At 43.5% G+C, this 18589-nt stretch overlaps 1 protein-coding gene across 2 annotated transcripts in view; it reads left to right on the top strand.

The window, feature by feature from the left end:
- AGAP1 (ArfGAP with GTPase domain, ankyrin repeat and PH domain 1) overlaps window positions 1-18589 on the top strand; it is a 430252-nt gene that overhangs the window by 119607 nt on the left and 292056 nt on the right. For both annotated transcript variants that reach the window (XM_008574620.1, XM_008574628.1), the window contains 3 exons: window positions 4449-4576; window positions 5774-5929; window positions 12134-12226. In XM_008574620.1, the coding sequence (XP_008572842.1) occupies window positions 4449-4576; window positions 5774-5929; window positions 12134-12226 (377 nt within the window). The remainder of the gene's footprint in view (window positions 1-4448; window positions 4577-5773; window positions 5930-12133; window positions 12227-18589) is intronic.

An 18589-nucleotide genomic window follows, 5' to 3' on the forward strand; every position in this document is an offset into this window, starting at 1 on the left:
GGGTATCGTGGACTTAGAAGTACCTCAGGGACATCAAAGGGGAGATGCTGAGTTGATCCTTGGATACCCAGTTCTAGAACACAGGAAGGATACAGCAGGGCTCTTTGTCAATCAGTGGTGAGCCATCAGCATCGAGGTGGTGACTGAAACAACGTGGAGGAGATAGTCCAGGGAGAGGACATGGAGATGAAAGAAGCTGGAGGGAGGAAACCTGAAAACTCCCGCAACAAAGAATGAGAAAGAGAAGTTCCAGCCAGAGGAGGAAAACCGGGAAAGAGGAGGGAGCGATCTGCAGTGCCAGGTGCTGACCGGAGGTCAAGTAATATGTGACCTGGCCTCCAGGCCCTTCCTGATGACCCCAGTAACTGCTGCAATGGGAGGTTCAGCCATGTGGCAGATGGCAGTGGTCTCAGAGAGTAGAGGAGGTGGGATCCGGCAGAGTCCATGTACTGGCAAGAAGGCTGACGGACAGCTTGATGGCAGCAGCACTGTCTGGGCACCTCCTCTGTGCCAGGCAACCTCTTCTTATCAATCATCTAAATGACATTTAGAAGTTGAGGGGAAAGCCACACGGCAAAAGAATGCACGGTGCCAGCCCTGGGAACGGTACAGCCTAGTGGGGATGCTTGCAGGGAAGCAGGGCATTGCGTTGCCACGCTGATGTGGCAAAGTCACGGGGCCACCCTGGCTGCCTTCCGGTCCCCATCCACACCGGTCTCCTCGCTGCCTGGTTTCCTTGTCTGTGAAACAGAACTTTGAGAGTGAGAGGATGAACTGATGGGAGAAAGGTGGAGCTCCAGCGGGTGTGCTGCTGGCCCGGACGCTCCGGGGTGGCCACAGGCTGTTCCTGTCCTCACATAGTGCGAAGGAATAGAAACAAGTGGACGCAGATGCTGGGCATTAGGTCAGGGTTTAACGAAGTCTTGTTTGGGAGCTCACTGAGAGCCCTGTTTTGTTTAATGAAAAGGTGCCATTCGTCTTCTATCCAGTAGAAAATTAAAAATTTGTGGAGAAAGTAAATGTATAACTCACTTTTTGTTGTTTAAGTTCTTAAACTTCTTTTTCTTTTTTTTGGACCGGTAAGGGGATCTGAACCTGCAGCTTCGGCGCTACTAGTGCCGCACTCTCCCGAGTGAGCCAAGGGGCCGGCCCCTTAAACATCTTTTTGAATGAAGCTTGGAAGTACATATGTGAAAGTGTACATAGGCTTTAAAAACTATCACAAAATCATTTTTAGGTCAAGAAGGGGCCATTTCCCGCCCCCAGAAACCCCTCCCAGGCACGGCCCACCTTCCCCCCTGCAGACGGGCACCATCATGACTTGACTGGGCTTGCTTGCCTTTGAAAATTTATGCAGTGTAATTATGTATGATTGAAGGGGGTAATTAAAGTGTGTCTTTTATCTGTTATCCAAAAAAACTTTTAAATGGTAACAACACTGAGCACTGCTATTGAAATATGAGGTTAATTAAATTGGTGGTGTCAGTGGTAAAAGAGAAAGCATTAGCAGTACCTCTGATGACACCATTGTAGATTTAGGCACAGCTCATGTGGTGTATTCATAGCAAAGTATGTCATCACATCGTAATGATAAGATTCCAGATTCTTTGAAGTGAGTTGAAGTCGTTGCATTTCTGATACATACACACTCACATTAAACATATGTGAGTTTACATGGGTATTAACATAAAATACGTAACAAATTCATTTGTTGAATGATCAAATATAGATAAAATCTCAATGGTAATAAAAAGTGCCCAGCCAGCATAGTCTGGGGTAACAGTCATGTTTTAAACCTATTGACATTTAAAAATGGTTTTCAATAAACAGGTACTTAATGATAATAGGTACAGAAGAACCGCTCCCTCCCTGCCCGTGGTGTTCTATTTCCTTTGAGGTGTTTTTAGGGAGAGTTGAGCCAGACTTCCGCAGCGTCACGTGAGCGATGGCTGCCAGTCTTGTCTTGGATGACAGTTGTCACTGTCGGTTTTGCTCACCCAAACAGTTCATTTAGGAACCTCTTTTAGTGAGGCACCCAGAGACACCACCCTGTCCCTGGCGCAGCGACTCAGCCGTATTTTTCTGACGGAGGAGGATGGCTCTGCTTTACCAAAATCTTCACTTTCTCTCTGTGCTCCTCGGCCTCCGGCTAAGTCAGGTGCCGTCTGTTCTTCATAAGTTTCCCCCTGTTTTTATGGGCTATTTTATAGTCCTAACGTAATATGTATAATTTTAGAACAAAATATTTGTAAATTGTTTTCATTCCTTCATTTGTATATGGGGTAGGAACGACATAGAAATTATGGTAGATGGGGAAATAGGACAAAGAGAACCAAAAAAAAGGTAGTAAAGCAAAAAAGAAAAATAATGCTACCAGTCACAACGATGTTGTGAATTCATTATTTTTGGCGGGGGTGGGGGGTGGGATCTATGTGGTAGAACAATAATTATATAGACAGGAGAATTTTCGTACTTAACATGTGGCCATAGTTTGGTGACAGGCTTTATTGTAAAGAGGGTCTCTTTACTCGTGAACTTGCTCTTTCTAGCCTCCCAGCAGGAAGGATGGGACAGTCATTTGTATTTGAAGTTTCATACAGTGTGAATGTTCTAATAAAATATTTGACTTAGAAAGTTTCTGCGTCTTAGAAAATTTCTCAGATCTTCCCTTAGCATGAACACATTTGTAGAGAACGTCTACCAAGCTCTCAACACATGCATTCTAGCCCTGTTCACTTCCGACATTGGTTCATCCCTTATGAGTTTAAACATTAAAGGCAGTGTGGTCATCCTGCTGAATGGTGACCCTGAGGCTGACAGTAAAGTCAAAGTGCAGTATACCTGATAATCAAGAACCCTTTTTTGCTATTTTCAAAATGAAAATAAGTGAGCAATCATGATATTAGGTTATTTACTTTTGGTCTATGGAATTTTAGTGTGCCTACATGACACACGGTTAGCAGCTCTTGGAATCTGGTCTTAGATTTTATTTTTGAGTTCACATAATGATTTTTAAAATATTCTAACATACGTCTTCAAAGACCCCAGATCAATATGCCAATGGTTTTGAAGTGACAGAGTGCTGCGATATTCCTCTGTAATTTAAACATGATTAGCTGATGATGGTTATGATCAATACACCACTGGAAGGTAAATTAATTGATACCATCCTTTCAGGATGAGAAGAGGCCTCATGGAGGTGGGATCTAACTAATGAAGCTGCTTCCTCATGTCTGAGCCATTTTTTATATTTTGCAATTTCACTTAATCATATTTATACTATTATTCATTTACATGAAAACCATAAGCTGTGGACAAACCAGTTCCTTATTAAAATTGTAGTCATTTGGAAAAGAAATTATCTACAAACGTGGCATGGGCCCCTTCTGTGTGATAATCTATTTCTGGGGAAAGACGGTGTTCCTTTACATGGACATCTTTGAAAATAGCAACTATCAGGGCCAAGACAGGGATTGAATATCATTGAACTTAATTACCGCTAGTCTCCAGAGACACTCATCTATCCGAATAAAAACTAGTTATTCTGCTATAGTGACACCTATTGGTGTAGGAAGAGTTTTCTACTCGTTGACTTCCTTTCCAATTAAATTCAGTATGCTTTATCAGCGAGCCTGTTTGCCAAGAGAAGTTATGGCTGGTTGAATTCAGATTTGTGTTGATTAAGATAAACTTTCAATGTGTGTAGTAATATATTTAAATGAAAAAAGGTCTTTGATATAATTATATGTCCTTGAATAAGATTCTGCATGGTGGCTTGTAGAGTTAAGAGGAATTCTTTAGGCTATACAAAAAGCAAAAGAAGATTTTTGGCTTTCAAAGGTATTGGTTCATTTGCCCTGCCTCATATAGGATTAATTTTGCTCCAAGTAGCTGGAAAAAATTATTTTATTAGTAGAACTTAGACGAGGTAGGTGTGTCTTTTGTTTGCCATTTGAGTGCTCTGAGGCGGTGTGTGCAGTGCTACCGAGGCCTTCTGTGTTGTCAGAGGGCTGTTTCTCTATCTCCTATCACACCAAGTATGTCTTCCATTTCCAGCGTCACCTCGTGGTTCCAGATGGCTGCTGGGGATTCAGACAACATATGCACATTTCATGCAGCAAGTAGGAAAAAGACATAAGGAAGGAAGGGACAAAGGGTAGCTGCTCTCAAGGAAAATTCCTGAAAGCTGCCGCAGGATCCTTCTCTTGTCACGTCAGCCAGAGCTTGCTCACGTGGCCACTGTTAGCTGGGGTGGGTGTGGGGGAATGGGAGGAAACTCTGGGAAATGCAGTATTTATTCGGGTAGTCATGTACCCAACTGAAAATCAGGAATTCTACTACTGTGGAGGAAGGGAATACGGATTTCCAGGACGACCAATGGTCTCTGCTGTGATTTTTATATTTGGGAACCAGCTTCACATGCTTTCTTTTGTCTCTGTGTCCACTAGTTGCCCAGAAGATAGTTGCCACAAGGAAGAAACAGCAGCTGTCCATAGGACCCTGCAAGTCTTTACCCAACTCCCCAAGCCACTCCTCTGTGTGTTCGGCCCAGGTGTCCGCCGTGCACATTAGCCAGGTACGTCAGGCAGCACGAGAAGGTGGACCAAAAGGTGCGTTAGAACCAAGGAAGGCATGCAAACGTCCATTTTTTTTTTTCTCTTCACTTTTATAAATAACAGTGTGTTTGTAATTGACTTAACTTTTCCTTCTGAAACTGCTGTGGCCAAGTGGTTTTTATGGGAGCCGTTCTTTAATGCCTCTTGTCTTCATGCCACCTGTGTCATGAGGCATGCTGGCATGGTGGTGGCGCAAGGCGTGTGCCACCGTCTGCACTGTTGATTTCAATCACCCTGCTCTGGTACTGGTCCTGGTACCCTTGTAGGTAGAGCAGTTGTGAGTAAACCTTAATGGCTAATCCCACTATGTGCTCAAATTTGGTAGCAGCATTCAATTATAATTATCATCTCCCGCAGGTCCTATAGAAACTGCTATCTTTCCATAACAACATTTTGCTAAATTATTTACTTGGAAGCAAACGAAATAATTGTCACTGAGAAGAACCCAACCAAATGCAAATGCCTGTTCAGGAAACTGTTGGCTTTGATTTGTCTGTACTTGTTTTTTGATTAACATATCTTAGGCAGGTAATCTTTTGGCACTTTTTTTTTTAAGGATGCAGTGAGAAGGTTTGGTATCATGCTTTCAGTTTTGCTTCTGAAGTCAGTAAGTTACTGCATATACTGTAAGGGTCTGTGAAGTTATAGTCAAAACGTTAATGTCTTCACCGTTGATATCTTCAATTTATTTTAATTTTAGAAATATTTTCTAAAAGCACTCAGATTTTCAAGGTGTTGTTTTCAGAAAGTTAGTCGTGATTCTACTGCACAGACCAGTCCACTTTCTGCATCTGATCTAGAGCCGGGAAGGAGCCACAAAATCCATTTCATTTAACCAACTCCTTGGTTTTTCAGAGGAAATGCAAAATAATTACATTTTAACTCTCAAAAATTTTTTTAGGCTAAATGTAGAAGCTTGTTTTCTTAAGTCACTTTTCTTAGACGAAACAGCTCTATGAGGTGGTCGGCATATTCTAGAATGAGACTGTGCATACTTGGTACTGATAGGACTGGGAAAGGCAGAGAAGCTGCCAGCCTTTCTCACGCGCATCTCTTCAGTGTGATTTTCCAACGTGTTGGTTATGCCTCCACTTCAGTGGTGGCTTTGGGTTCCTGGAGTGTGGCTTTAATAAAACCTTGGTTTTTAATCGTTACAGACAAGTAATGGAGGGGGCAGTTTAAGCGACTATTCCTCCTCCGTTCCATCGACTCCAAGCACCAGCCAGAAAGAACTGCGGATTGACGTCCCTCCCACCGCCAACACACCAACACCCGTCCGAAAGCAGTCCAAGCGCCGGTCCAACCTTTTCACCGTGAGTACCCACCTTGGGTAGAAATTTGAGTGTCATATCAAAGAGGTGCCGTTAATATTAACCTAGTTGCCAGGTGGTTCAGTGGTATTTGTAGAATCCAAACTAAATCAATGAGAATAGCATAGATTTCTGTGGAAGTCTTAAGAAAATTATGAGAAGCAAAGATTTAGAGATTTAGTAGAATGGGAATTTCCCAGTTTGGGCAAATACCAATACATGCGTCACGAGTGAAGAGTGAAGGGTTTGTATGAACAGGTTTATTATCCTGTGACTTCCATACTCTGTAGCCAAAGACTTGTCGCATTGGGTATGAAGAGATGACAGAACTCTGCTGGAATTCCCAAATGTGTGCATAACTCTTCAGATGAGCTACCTAAGCCCTTCCCGTCCCAGGCCCCCTTCTGCTCACGTGGAGGTGGGGCTGGAAGGCGGTTGGCTGTGGCTTTCAGCACCACAGGCCTCAAGGGATTTGGGAGCCTCATTGGCATGAAGACTGTATACCTGGGTTTTCTTCAGAGTCCATCTGTGGAACATGTTAAAACTGGAGATCACATATCTCGGCTTAGATTTATAAACTCAATCTGTGGACGGGGCCCAGGCCAACATCTGGAGAAACTTTGGTTCGTCACAACAGGGGGATGGGGGTGGACGGGTAGGGTACTGCAGGCATCTAGTCATAGGTGGCAACCAGGGATGTTGCTAAACATCCTACAGTGCTGCTGGCTGTTCGACTTTAGGGTAGTTACTTAACCTCTCTGAGCTGGAAACAATAGTACTTTGCAGTGGGGCTGTTGGGAAGACTCCCTACAGGAGGCAGAAGATTCTTTGTGGCATTGCTTCCCCCCACCCCCACCCCCACCGTTATTGATGTTGTGAAAATGATGTCTCATAGCGTTGAGCAAACGTAGTTGTAAGATTGCTTGATAAACTGGGAGGTAGGTATTTAGGTTTCTGCAAGATGCAGGTGAGTATGTGATATGTTTAAATTTGGACGCAAATACTATGTTGTAGTGTGAAATTTCATTAGACACGCAGAGAATAACAGCAGTCATCTCAACATCTATTTCCCGGCTCTCTCAAACTACTGTGACCCTTCTCTACACCCAGGTTGGAGTCTCCTGGTTGAGAAGGTGTGTGCACTCAATCAGGACTCAGTGGGCTTGTGAAACCAATCTCCAAAGATGTAAAGGGATGCAGAGAGGGTGGGTGTGGGCAGGCCGCTGCTCAGCTGGAGGAGGGAGGCCTGGATAATGTGGTGGATGAGAATGTCTTCTGCATCTTTGCTGCACCTGTTAGGGAGTGGGGGGGGGGAGCACCCACGCCCATGACACCTTCCAAGGGCCATGTTTATTGCTCATTGACTTTGGTTTTCATTCTAAGGAAAGAAATATAAACCCAGGAAGTATCTTTAAAAGGGGGGTTATCTATAAGGACACCCAGTATGTTCTTGTCCCCGTGCTTTATAAGGGCAGCTCTGGAAGTGGACTATGCCAGAAAATAGTATCAGAAAATAGACCCTGCCCACTTGGTAACTGACAACCCAGGTGGCTTACAGAGGAGAACATTTTATTTAAGGCAGGAAGAATCAAAATAATATCTCAATTAGTAAATACTTACCATCTGCTCTCTGCAGAGCCCTGTTTTTGCTGTGTCTAGGAGGAATACTTGTTGTAGAATTGACCCCTATGCTAGGGAAAGTGGTGCATAATGTAAGGAGAGGGGGATGTGCATACCAAGAAGAGAGGAGAGAACTGGGCAGTTAAGGGGTCATCTTCCCATTTACTCAAGCCACGCGCACACACACACACACACACACAAAGAGGCCAGGAAGCCACAGTTGTCCGGCCAGGCGGGGCAGGAGCCCATAAAAGTTTGTTGTTATGGTGACTGAAAAGCACCATTAATTATGTCATAATTAACTTATAATATAATGGCCTGCCTGTGAATCTGTGTGCTATCAGTGTTTGTTCTCTTTCTCTTTAAGGGTGGAAAACAATTTGAGAGTAAACCATCTTAGAAATTGAATCCAGCTGCCCAACTATTATTAGTGGGAACAGAAATTTGGGGTCACGAAAGAAGCTAACACTACAATAGGTTTGCATCATGGCATTTAAGAAAGAGGTGGCTAAATTCCCAGGCAGGGGCCTGTATTTCCGTCATCACTGGGTTTGGCATTGAGCAAATTGATGGTGTGAGGTGTGAGTATTTTTAAGTTGAAGATCTTGGAAATATTAAGTCCACTAGATGTCAGTGTCATCCAAGGAATGAAAAGATAGCAAATTAATTTTGAAATCGAAGTATTAAGAAACTCCTATTCTTACCAGTTTGCTCCTATTCTTTAATGTGTAAAATTTCATAGACTCTTCATCCCTGACGGTTGTTGGTAGTTATTAGCTTATTGTCAAAATGTATATTTACTTAGAAGTGTCTAGTAGGAGGACAGATGTGCCATATGTGAGTAATCTTTGAAAAAAAATTCATGCAGACTGGGACTGTAGTATCCAAGTGGAGGGCACTGTCCCCCGTGTCCATGAGACCATCATAAAGAAGCCACAGTTATTAACTAGTACACACATCACTTTTCAAATCCCATTCTTATGCATTTTATGAAGCAGAACCATGACGTACCACTCTGAGCTAACATTTTGTACTCCCAGATGGTCTGTTTGCATATATACACATTTTTAAACAGAAATAAATCACATGCACTTTTTACAAAATAGCACCAACTTAAAGTCTCTGTAAATAGTAGCAAGTTATGTTATTTTTGCAGAAGGAATTATATTTTACTAATCACAAGACGAATTATATCTTATTTCACTTATTTCTTTGAAAAATCATTGTGTTTTGAGAAGACAAATATTAGAAGACTATATCCATTTAATCCCTGATTTTGTAATACAGGTTCTTAAAACAACTAATATAGTTTAGTAGCACTAATTTACATGTGGGTAAAATATTTTGTTAGGAAATATTTTTAAACATCCAGGAATAAAAAATACTTACATACTCACCATGCAGCTCATCAAATTCAAGCATTCTTCTGCCACTGCTGCTTCCACTTCTGCAAGAAACCAGCAAATCAGAATTGAAAGTTTAAGTCCTATGTGTTTATCTTCCAAATACGTTCTGCTGCCGCTCTGTCCAGGGATCAGCATTAACCTGAATTTGGCACGTATTATCTATACCCATATTTTAAACTTACTGTAGTATGTGTCCTTAAATTGTACATTCCATTGGTTTCCCTATTGTCAAGCTTTATGATAATGGTATCATTTACATCATATTTTTTAAAAGCTTAGCGTATAATGCTGATGCCATTAAACAAAGCCAAGCATACCCAGTAACCAAAGGTTGTGAACAGGCATTGCTCAACTCATAGAAACTTGCTATAGAAATAAGGCAGCAAAATTCACAGTATAAGTAGAATGGTTAGGATGGTATTTTGTCTTTTAGTAAGAATGAAAGCCTGGATGCCTATGATAGTGTGGTCCAGCAGCCTGTGGACTGGTTAAGGGGAAAAGCAGGTTTCTGTTGGACAGTGAGGGCTCCTGCTCTATCTCTTCTTGCTTCTGTCCCTCTAAGCAGGTAGCTAAAAGGGTGCTCCTTTATGGCTTCTTTCATCCTGAGAGAAGATAAACATTTTTCTAAAGAAGCAGATGATAATTAGATGATCTTAAACTTCCTTTATTCTGCGTTTGTGGAGGCTAAGCAGTCACTATTGTGGCTTGCTGTTCATTGACTTGAAACCTCCACACTTCCTGTGACGGTGAGATAGACTGGTTACGTTCTGAGCTGTGTGCCACGGGCCAGTGCAGCGGTCACCCCTGACACGGTGGGTGCTGAGGGCTGTTTTGCATCTGATGGTGGCATAGAGCCATTTTAGCAATAATGGGAGGAGGTGTCATTGCTGATGTCCTCTCTAAAGTTGGCAGAAAAATAAGGAGGCCTTCCTGGGAAGTTATACGTGCTGCAGTGTTTTATGGCCAGTGGATTTGTTTTAGTTTAGTTGATGGATTTTGATTTTATGGATACAGTCTGTTGTAGACAAAATAATTGTGGGGCTCAGTTACAACAAACCCTTTCGCCTAACAGCTCGCCACTGTCTTTCCTTAGAATTTGAGTTTTATGACTGTTTCCACCAAAATGTTGTCCAAAATTTTTTTATTTTAATTTTGCAGTGAAGTCTTACATGTTAGTCTCATTCATCTCAGAGTGCGATTCAATATTGAGTTTAGTTCTCCACAGTTTGTATTTCAGGGTGTTTTACAGCAATACAGTGGGCCATTTCTTCCTGCTTCCCGTGGAATCTGAAATTCTGCTCTGAGAACAGGGTGACTGGGGACAGATGTGCTGCCTTGAGGAAGATGTTAATTTTTTTTATGTTTGTTTTGTTAATTATTCTGGTTAATAGAGAATAATGAAGATGGATTTCCGAATTTAGAAATTTAGAAATTATAAAAATCCCAGAGTACTGTTCTTTATCAGTTTAAAATTTTTTAAAATGTTATCACCATGAGCTTTGAAATTTATGTTGCAACTAGAAACTTCCAGTGCCAGCCTTCCCATGAATCGAGATGTGGATAAAAGATAATGTAAGGCTATCGTAGGGCTCTCACTATACTTTATTTATTTAAGAGTTAATTCATTGAAGAGAAAAGTGAGCCCCCAAATCCTAGCCAAAATTTATGACAAGGGATTGATATGTATCTATTTCCCACCTCGCCCAGAGTGATAAACCTTATGTTTTATATTTGTTGCATCTTTCTATTTGTTGCTTGTTTCATTTCCTGTCTTCCCATTCCAGGCTTCTACCATCCCAAAGTAACAAACAGGGCACAGTGCCTGCACACAGTAGGTGCTGAATAAACGTCAGCGCTTCTAGCCATTGAAGAAGTGTGTTTTCCAATGAACACATCTGCTTGGGAGAACACCCTTTGAAGTGCTAGATCTGAGTTTACATTATGGGTACTCTTCTCCTTATCCGCCCCCTCCTTAATTTTGGCAGTAGCCTCTCCTGGAATCTTAAACGCATCCCATCAGCGCTTGTTTTTATTATGTCCCGTGACATTGCCCCTTTTAATATATAGTTTTTAAAAATCAGCTGCTCCATCTCCCACCCCTTCGAATCTGGATTTCATTAGCTTTTCACTGCAGCGCTGGACACCACAAAGTCTGTTCCTTTCATATATCATCTCAGATTTGAAAAGCACATGAAAATGTTTCCCATTTTCAATATTGCGTGAGTAATGTTCCCATTGAAAAGTAATGGAGTGAAGTTGTCACTTGTCAGCACAGTTATTAAGGAGGACGAGTCTCAGATCTTTCTCTCATAATAAAATAAATCTGTCAGAAAATCATTGTGCTCACGCTTTCTCATGCCATCAAGAGATGGAGACTTAGGCTCTGGAGTGCCTTCAGTTTTCCCCAAAGTCAAGGTGTGCTTTAGATGGCGGCATCCCTGGGTTAAACACTGCCACCCTCCCTGCCGACTGCCGGCTACTGCGTAGTTCACACCCCGTCAACAGTCAGTACGTCCAAGATAATTGTTTCAGGAACTTGGCAAACAAAGCTACTCATTATTCATCAAATGCTGACTTTTTTTTGAAAGGCTGTTTGCAGGTTTTCCCCTTTATTATTTTCGGTGGTATTGTGCCCTGGTCTAACTTTGCATTTGCTGTTTTCAACCATCCGGAAGCTATGAAAGGAGACATTAACTGCACCTTGATACTAATCAAGGGGTACCGCTAAATTGCACAGCTGACTAGCTAATAGAATTTTTTAAATCATTCGGAATTAATTAAATATATACATTTATGTAGTCGGTTTTCTAAATAAGCAGCGAGGAGCCCTTTCCTCCTCAGCTCCATTAACTGAAGCTTTAGAATGTATTTTCCTGTTGGGCGTTACTTTCCTATATGGTCCATTGGTTTCTAGTAATTGAATTTTGAACTTTTGAAAAAAGAATTAAAAGATAATTTTGCAGTAGGAACGTCGGAGGAAAAGTTTAGAAAATTCTCTTTAAAGTGATGATTCAGTGGCCCTGAATGACTCTACGGTCTGCTTCTGTGGGGGTGTGTGTACACATTCCTGTCACACACGGTTTCTAAATATGTATTGGCAGGAACTGTGCAAATCAGAGCAGAGCCCCCGGCTGCGAACCCCAGCCCTTCCCCAAATGCTAACTTTGCTTTTGCTTTGCAGTCTCGGAAAGGGAGCGACCCAGACAAAGAGAAGAAAGGCCTGGAGAGCCGTGCGGACAGCATCGGGAGCGGGCGAGCCATCCCAATTAAACAGGTACGTGCTTCTTCCTCCCCGTCCCCATCGCCAGAGACACACCTCGGTCCTCCTTGAGACGATGCTGGCCCGTGCGCCCAGGTTTGTTTGATGTGCTCTGTTGATGAATGCAGAAGTCACTCACTTGACATCAATTAGAAGAGGTTCCTGTGTGTATTAAAATGGGATCATTAGAATAAGCAGAGGGAAACGTGACAACAGGTCTAATGAAGTGCAGTCTGCCCGCCTGTGCACGAGTGTGTTGCGCGGCCGAGCGGGCTTCAAAGCTGCCTTTGTAGCATGGCTTTGATTGGGCTGCTGGCCAACGGTCGACAGGGTAAATCCGATCGCTGCACAAGAGCCCCTTGTGATCACAGGAATCGCCCGACGTGGCCCTAATTTGCTCTCGCAGACGGACATCTGAACACCGTTTCAGGCTGGTTTGTAACAACGAGGCAATTAGTTGTGATAATCATAGCCCGTGCGTCAGCTGTGCGCTCTTGTTTGTAATTTGCTAATGAAGGAATTGTAACTTTGATTAGGTTCAGTTTCATTTAGACCTTATTATATAAAGGAACATTTACAGCTGTAATGTGGGGGCCTTAATTAAACTTCCTCATTACACAACAGGACTTGAATTCAAGCATTTGTTTTGGCCTATGTTGCTAGCCTGGAATAGGTTTTCATTAGCCTGGAAGCCAGATACTGAATTACTTTATATCACAACTAAAAAATACTGGAATTCACTTGCGATGTATTTTGCTGTTATATTTCCAAGGAGAGTAAAAAAGAGTTCAGTCCCATACAGTGGCTTCTGGAAATGTCATCTCTAGTTTGTAAAAGAAAGCCAATTGATTTCGAGTACATTCTGCTGGAGAGAAAAAAAAAAAATCTGTGGGCAAAAGGATAGTCCTGCTTCCTCTGGACACTGCTGGTGACCGGTTGTTCCTCTGGTCAGTCTCACTGAGTGATCTTCTCTCCTGTGGCACCTACACAACTTCACTCATCTTCTGGGAACTCGTATTGACACTGGCTACCCTTAAAAAGGGCTACTCTTAAAAAGTGATGCAGGTTTCACCAATTGAAACAAACAGAAGTGCAGCTTTAGCTCAGGGGCAAACAGCTTGAGCCCGAAGATGTGGGAGAGGAGCAGGTTAAATAGGGCCACAGTGTCTTGGAGGAGACCAGAGGAGGGAGTCTGCAGGGTTTCCCTGGAAGCCCAGGAAATGTTGAAAAACCACACCTCCTCCAGCAGCATAACTGAGCCTGCCTGGGAGGGAGCTCTCTCCTTTCCTTCCCAGAGGCCTGTAGATGCCTTTGCCAGGTGGAGAAGAGAGAGGCCCGAAGGTGGTAAGCAAGACTGTCCTGCCTTTACATAAGACACACACTCATATGCACAGGCCCACCGCTGTGTGGGTTAGCACAGGGCACCGCTGGAGGAATTCTCTTCTCTCCATATGCTGAAAAACAAAACAACCTCTTGCATCGCTGCTGGGTGCTCCTTATGCTATCAGATGGTTTCTTTACTTTAGGGGTCCGTGCGCATAGTTGTTTATTCTTTCTTGGTGCATTTATTTATAACCTAACTTTCTACATAAGAAAAATTTAACATATACTTTTTATGCTATAGATGTTATTTTGGCTAGAATTTTAAAAGTCATTTAGCTATTTTTTTCTCATTTAAAAAACTGGTGCTGGGACAAGTTTTGTGGGGACTATTAAAGTGTAATAATTGGTCATTTTCTTAATTTGTGTCTGGTTTTGGTTTGGGTGGGAGTGCTCACCTGCATGCAGGAGCCCCTGTGCATGCCAGGGGGGCCCTGGTGTAGGAGGGGCCTTCCCTTAATTTGAACCTTGCTCATCTGTGAAGGGATGAGCTTCACAGGCGAGATTTTCAATATGTGTGCAGATTGGAATTGACCATCAAGCGTAAAACGAGTATTATCCAGTCTGTGAAAGTCTTTCTATTGTGAATGCTCAAAATAATCTCGCTGAAATCTAAATCATGGTCTGATTTCCAGTTGACTTCTGGGCACAGGTAGGTCCTTGTCCCTTGTAAGTGCCCCCCATGAGTAGCGACGGACCCTCCTTCCTGGAGTCCACCCCTGGCACAGCAACGTCCCACCGTTGTCAGGTTGTTCATGCATCACATTCCTCATCTGTAAAATGGGGAACTGGACGATGTCTGAATCCCTTGAAGTGCCTAGAGGTGGAGATTCCACAGGATTTTTAAATTCCAGCAAAACTGGATTTTTAGATTGGTAATGTTCAGGGCACCCTTGTCAGGGACTTTCTGTGCACCGTGAGAGTTGGCGTGGGTTTAGAGACGGGCATATCGACTTATCTCACCTGCCCGTGTGCTGTGTGTGCCTGCGTTTTTCAAGGAACATGGATTATTCAAGGTAGTCTGAATTCCTCACCCTCTCATGTCATGATTTCAACATGGAAATGAAGTGAGAAGATTGCAGGGGACAGAACCTGATATTCTAGAAACTCAAAAGATTTATTTGTCAAAAGAATGAACAGTTAAATGACTGCATATTATTTAAGTGCTTTTCATGTAGCATGCCTTTTACTCCTCAACATTGCCACAGTCGATGTTATCCTTTTTTAAAATTAAAGCCAGAGAGGGCAACATTCTAGCTAAGGCAGGTGAGAAGCCATGGGGCCAGGTTTGGACCAGGCACCTCTGCCGCAGCACCTGTGCTGGCTCCCCTGCCTGTTGATGACAGGCCTTCAGAAAGGTTAGGAAGCGAAGTCATGTGTTTTAAATTAAATATGTGAACTCTGACCTCAGACAGAAATGTCTTATCCTGGTAGAAGAAACTCGTAAGACTATGCCTCCAGCAGCGTGATTCTCCCAGTATAAAGCAGCCACACTCACCTGTTCCTGGCCTGGGAGGGGTCGTCTCATTCCTGTCCTAGTGTAGTTTGCCACATGCATGTTCCCCCTCCCCCTCGCCAGCAGCGGGTACTGGTCTTGCCCCTCAGCCCATATTAAAGACTTGGTCTGTGTGGTTGGGGCTCCCCACACTGGCTGCTGGGCCCTTTGCCTAATGGTGGGGGAATCGTTTTAGAACCTCAGTGGCCTTCATGGCGTTGATAATGGTCATGGCTTTGGCCCCTATTTTGACCATTGTAGACTCTTTCCCACCACAGAAATCTTGTAGCTGATGGTGTAGGACTCAGGGGAGGTAGTCTCCAAAACCCTCTGCAACCCTGCTGGTATTGTCACAGATAGTACATGTTCCAGTGGCTTACTCTAACCATGTTTCACTTACACTTTATAGATTGTTCGTTGTGAGAACCAGGCTTTTTCCCCAGTATGGGAGCCAGCCAAATCCTGATGGTCGATGACTTCATCTCTTCCTTTTTTCCCCCAGTTAAAGAGTTCTCGTCAAGAATAGGACTTATTTTCTGGAATATAACTTCATTTTTTGTGGAGTGGGGCCCACCTCACCTTTTTTGTCCTTTCTGGGGTCTTGGAGGAGATAGGCTCAGAGACTTCTGTTTCTTTTTTTTACTAATAAGATAAGGTCTATTCGAATAAAAATTAAAAAGCAAAGCAAGAAAAATAAAAGCCAGAGGCCTGGCTCAGCGGCAAGTGGGCTTGTCACGTATTAATTTTTCATTGCTGTGGAGAGTTGTACATACATAATCACTTGATTGCAGTGGGAGTTAGGGAGCTCCTATGGTGTCATTTGCATAAATCTTGTTAAGTCAATGGCAGTTAATGAAGTACAAATGAGCCCGGAGAAGGTGACATGCAAATCGTGGGTGGCAGATGGGAGGTCTGTTTGGGGGACGGCAGCTGTGTGCTCTCCTTTCTTTCTTTCTCTAGCATTTTTTAATCTCTATATTTGAGTACAGATATCCAGCCACAAGCCTTGGCCTCCACCCACTTTGCGGGCTCCTGGCCAGAGCCTGGCCACCTCCTCCTGCCCCGGTGCTCACGCTGCGAAACCTCACCACACACTTACTCTAGTATGCAATAGAAGATATATGAATTTTTTTAAAAATCTTGATCAGTTTAGCTTGTCATAAATACACAGTTGAAAAATATTTTTTTATTTGGTGGGGACAAACAAAAAGCCCTCCTAAGTCTTTTGACAGTATGTCATCTTGGGAAGTTTCAGGAGTAAAGAGTTAAAACACTGTCTTTGTTTTATTGTGCTTCTGCTTGTGAGTCTTGTCTCCCCTCCTCAGACTGGCCAACTGTATTTAGCTGTTACTCCCCATCCCGGGTGCATGGTTGGACCAGAAGGGAGCTGGCCCTCCTGGGGCTGGTGAGGAGTGAGAACTGCAGAAAGCACGTTGGCTCGCCACGTATGTGAGGCTGAAGCGAAGACCCCTTCCTGTGGTGCACACCCCTCAGGAGGGTCCCCACAGGCCTGGCTCAGCTTTGGCTGGGGTTTCCCTTGCTCATCATTTGTGTTTAAGGATTTAAGTGCTGGCAGGACCCACAGCGAGCTCTTTAGAGATTCATAGGGAAAACACTGCACCCCCCTATGGCTTTTGGAAATTTTTGTTTATTCGATCAACTGGTTGATATTTTGAGAGAAACAAGTTTGTGTTTCCATTGAAGGCATGTAGGCAAAGAGGTGTGTGTAGGGACAGTGAGCCCTGGTGACGTCCACGATGGTGCTGCACTGAGGGTCGCCATCTTCTCATGAGCCACCCACTCCATTGGGCTCCTGTGCCGCGGATGTCAGCAAGGCAGTACCTCACCTTGGGGCTTCAGGGTGCCACTGGAGACCTCCGATCAGGTGTGCTTACTTTTGCAATGCTCGATGGAAACACCAAAGGAACAAAGTTGCTTCATAAAACTTTGGTGAAAGTCTTAATTTTGACCTTGAACCCAGATGTCATGGTCATCTCTAGAGTACAGAGTCACACCATGAGAGTGGTTATTTTCCAGCAGCCATCTGAAGCCATGAAACCCTCCCCGAGCTGTCATAGGAAGAGTGGCCTGACTGGAGCGCCCCGGTGCACCCACCATTGGGCTGTGAACTGTTTTGAAGCCATGCGTGGTTTTGATTCTCAGCTGAGTAGAAAGAGGCAGTTGTCAGTTAAGTGAAAGGAGCCTCCAGAGTTAATTCCCTCGCCCACCCTGCTGCTGCAGGCCACTGACCTGTGTTGTCTGGTACCTGGGATCTGCGCAAGGGGCTGTATTGTGCCGCGTGGGCAGAATAAAAGCAGCTTAATGACGCTCGCTTCAGCAGCTCCTCTGAGTTGGACACAGTTCATAGCAAGGTGGCCAGCTGCTCAGCCCTCGTGCATGGCTTTCATGGAGGAAACAAATTTGAAGACCGATCTGAAACTTTACAGAGAGTGAAGAGATAGAAAGGAATGGCCGGAATCTTTTTTTTGGAATCGTGGAAGGAGTGAGTTTTCTTCTGCAGAGGCCCTGTGTGATGGCTCGTGCTTGTGACCGCAGAGCAGCCCAGGTGAGCACAGGTGTGCTGGGAAAGTGATGTGCACCCATGTGGCAGATAAGCCCTTCCTGGGCATCAGGGGCCCACTTAGTCCCGGGAAGCAGATAATTTCCTGACATGGACCCTGCTGCCCTGCGAGCTAATTTAGGTCACTTGGGTGAGCAACTCCCTGAGAGTATTGCTTCCGGCCTGGCTCACAGCATGCTCGGCCCAGTTACCACTATTAATTAAATGGGTCAGGTGGGTGTATCGCATGCTTTTACTTTGACTCCTCAAGGATCATAATGTCATTGGCAAAACAATCCAAAACACCTGAGGTCTACATGTGAATTCATAGTCCTTCATCTTTGAATAAACAGGGCACACCCTCCCTGTTCCCCGACCCTTTGGGCAACGTAGGTGATGGCAATATGGTCTACACAAAATGCTCAAAATGCTTAATGAGATTACTTTAACCAAAATACAAAATCCATCATTTAAATGCAAACTGGCTAAGCAATTTAAAATAGTACTCCCTTGGTCTTGAATACTCCCTTGGTCTTGAAGGCTGCATGAGAGCAATATGAAATAATATATGCTGAGGTGCTTTGTATGCTGTAAACTGCCAGGAAAACATAGTTACTTCCAAGAGTGGAAGTTAATTTTATTAAGACTCACTGCCTCCTCTCTGTTTTGATAATCCAGAAGCTGGGATAATACCTAAGTGATTTGTTTCAGCAAAATATTGTTTATTTTCTTTAAAAGTTCAGCAGTGATGGTGGAATCTGACTGCCTGTGAGCTCAGTAATATAAACTCACAAATAGAGAAAAGTTTTTCAAAGCTAACATTGGCATGTACTGCCAGAATTAATTTTTGTCTTGATGTATCAATAAGACATTCATTTCTGGCATTATTTCTTTTTTTTTTTTTTTTTTGTCTTTTTTCGTGTCCGGCAATGGATCGCAACCC

Source organism: Galeopterus variegatus, unplaced genomic scaffold (genome assembly GCF_000696425.1).
Source record: "Galeopterus variegatus unplaced genomic scaffold, G_variegatus-3.0.2 Scaffold57, whole genome shotgun sequence".
Lineage (NCBI taxonomy): Eukaryota > Metazoa > Chordata > Mammalia > Dermoptera > Cynocephalidae > Galeopterus > Galeopterus variegatus.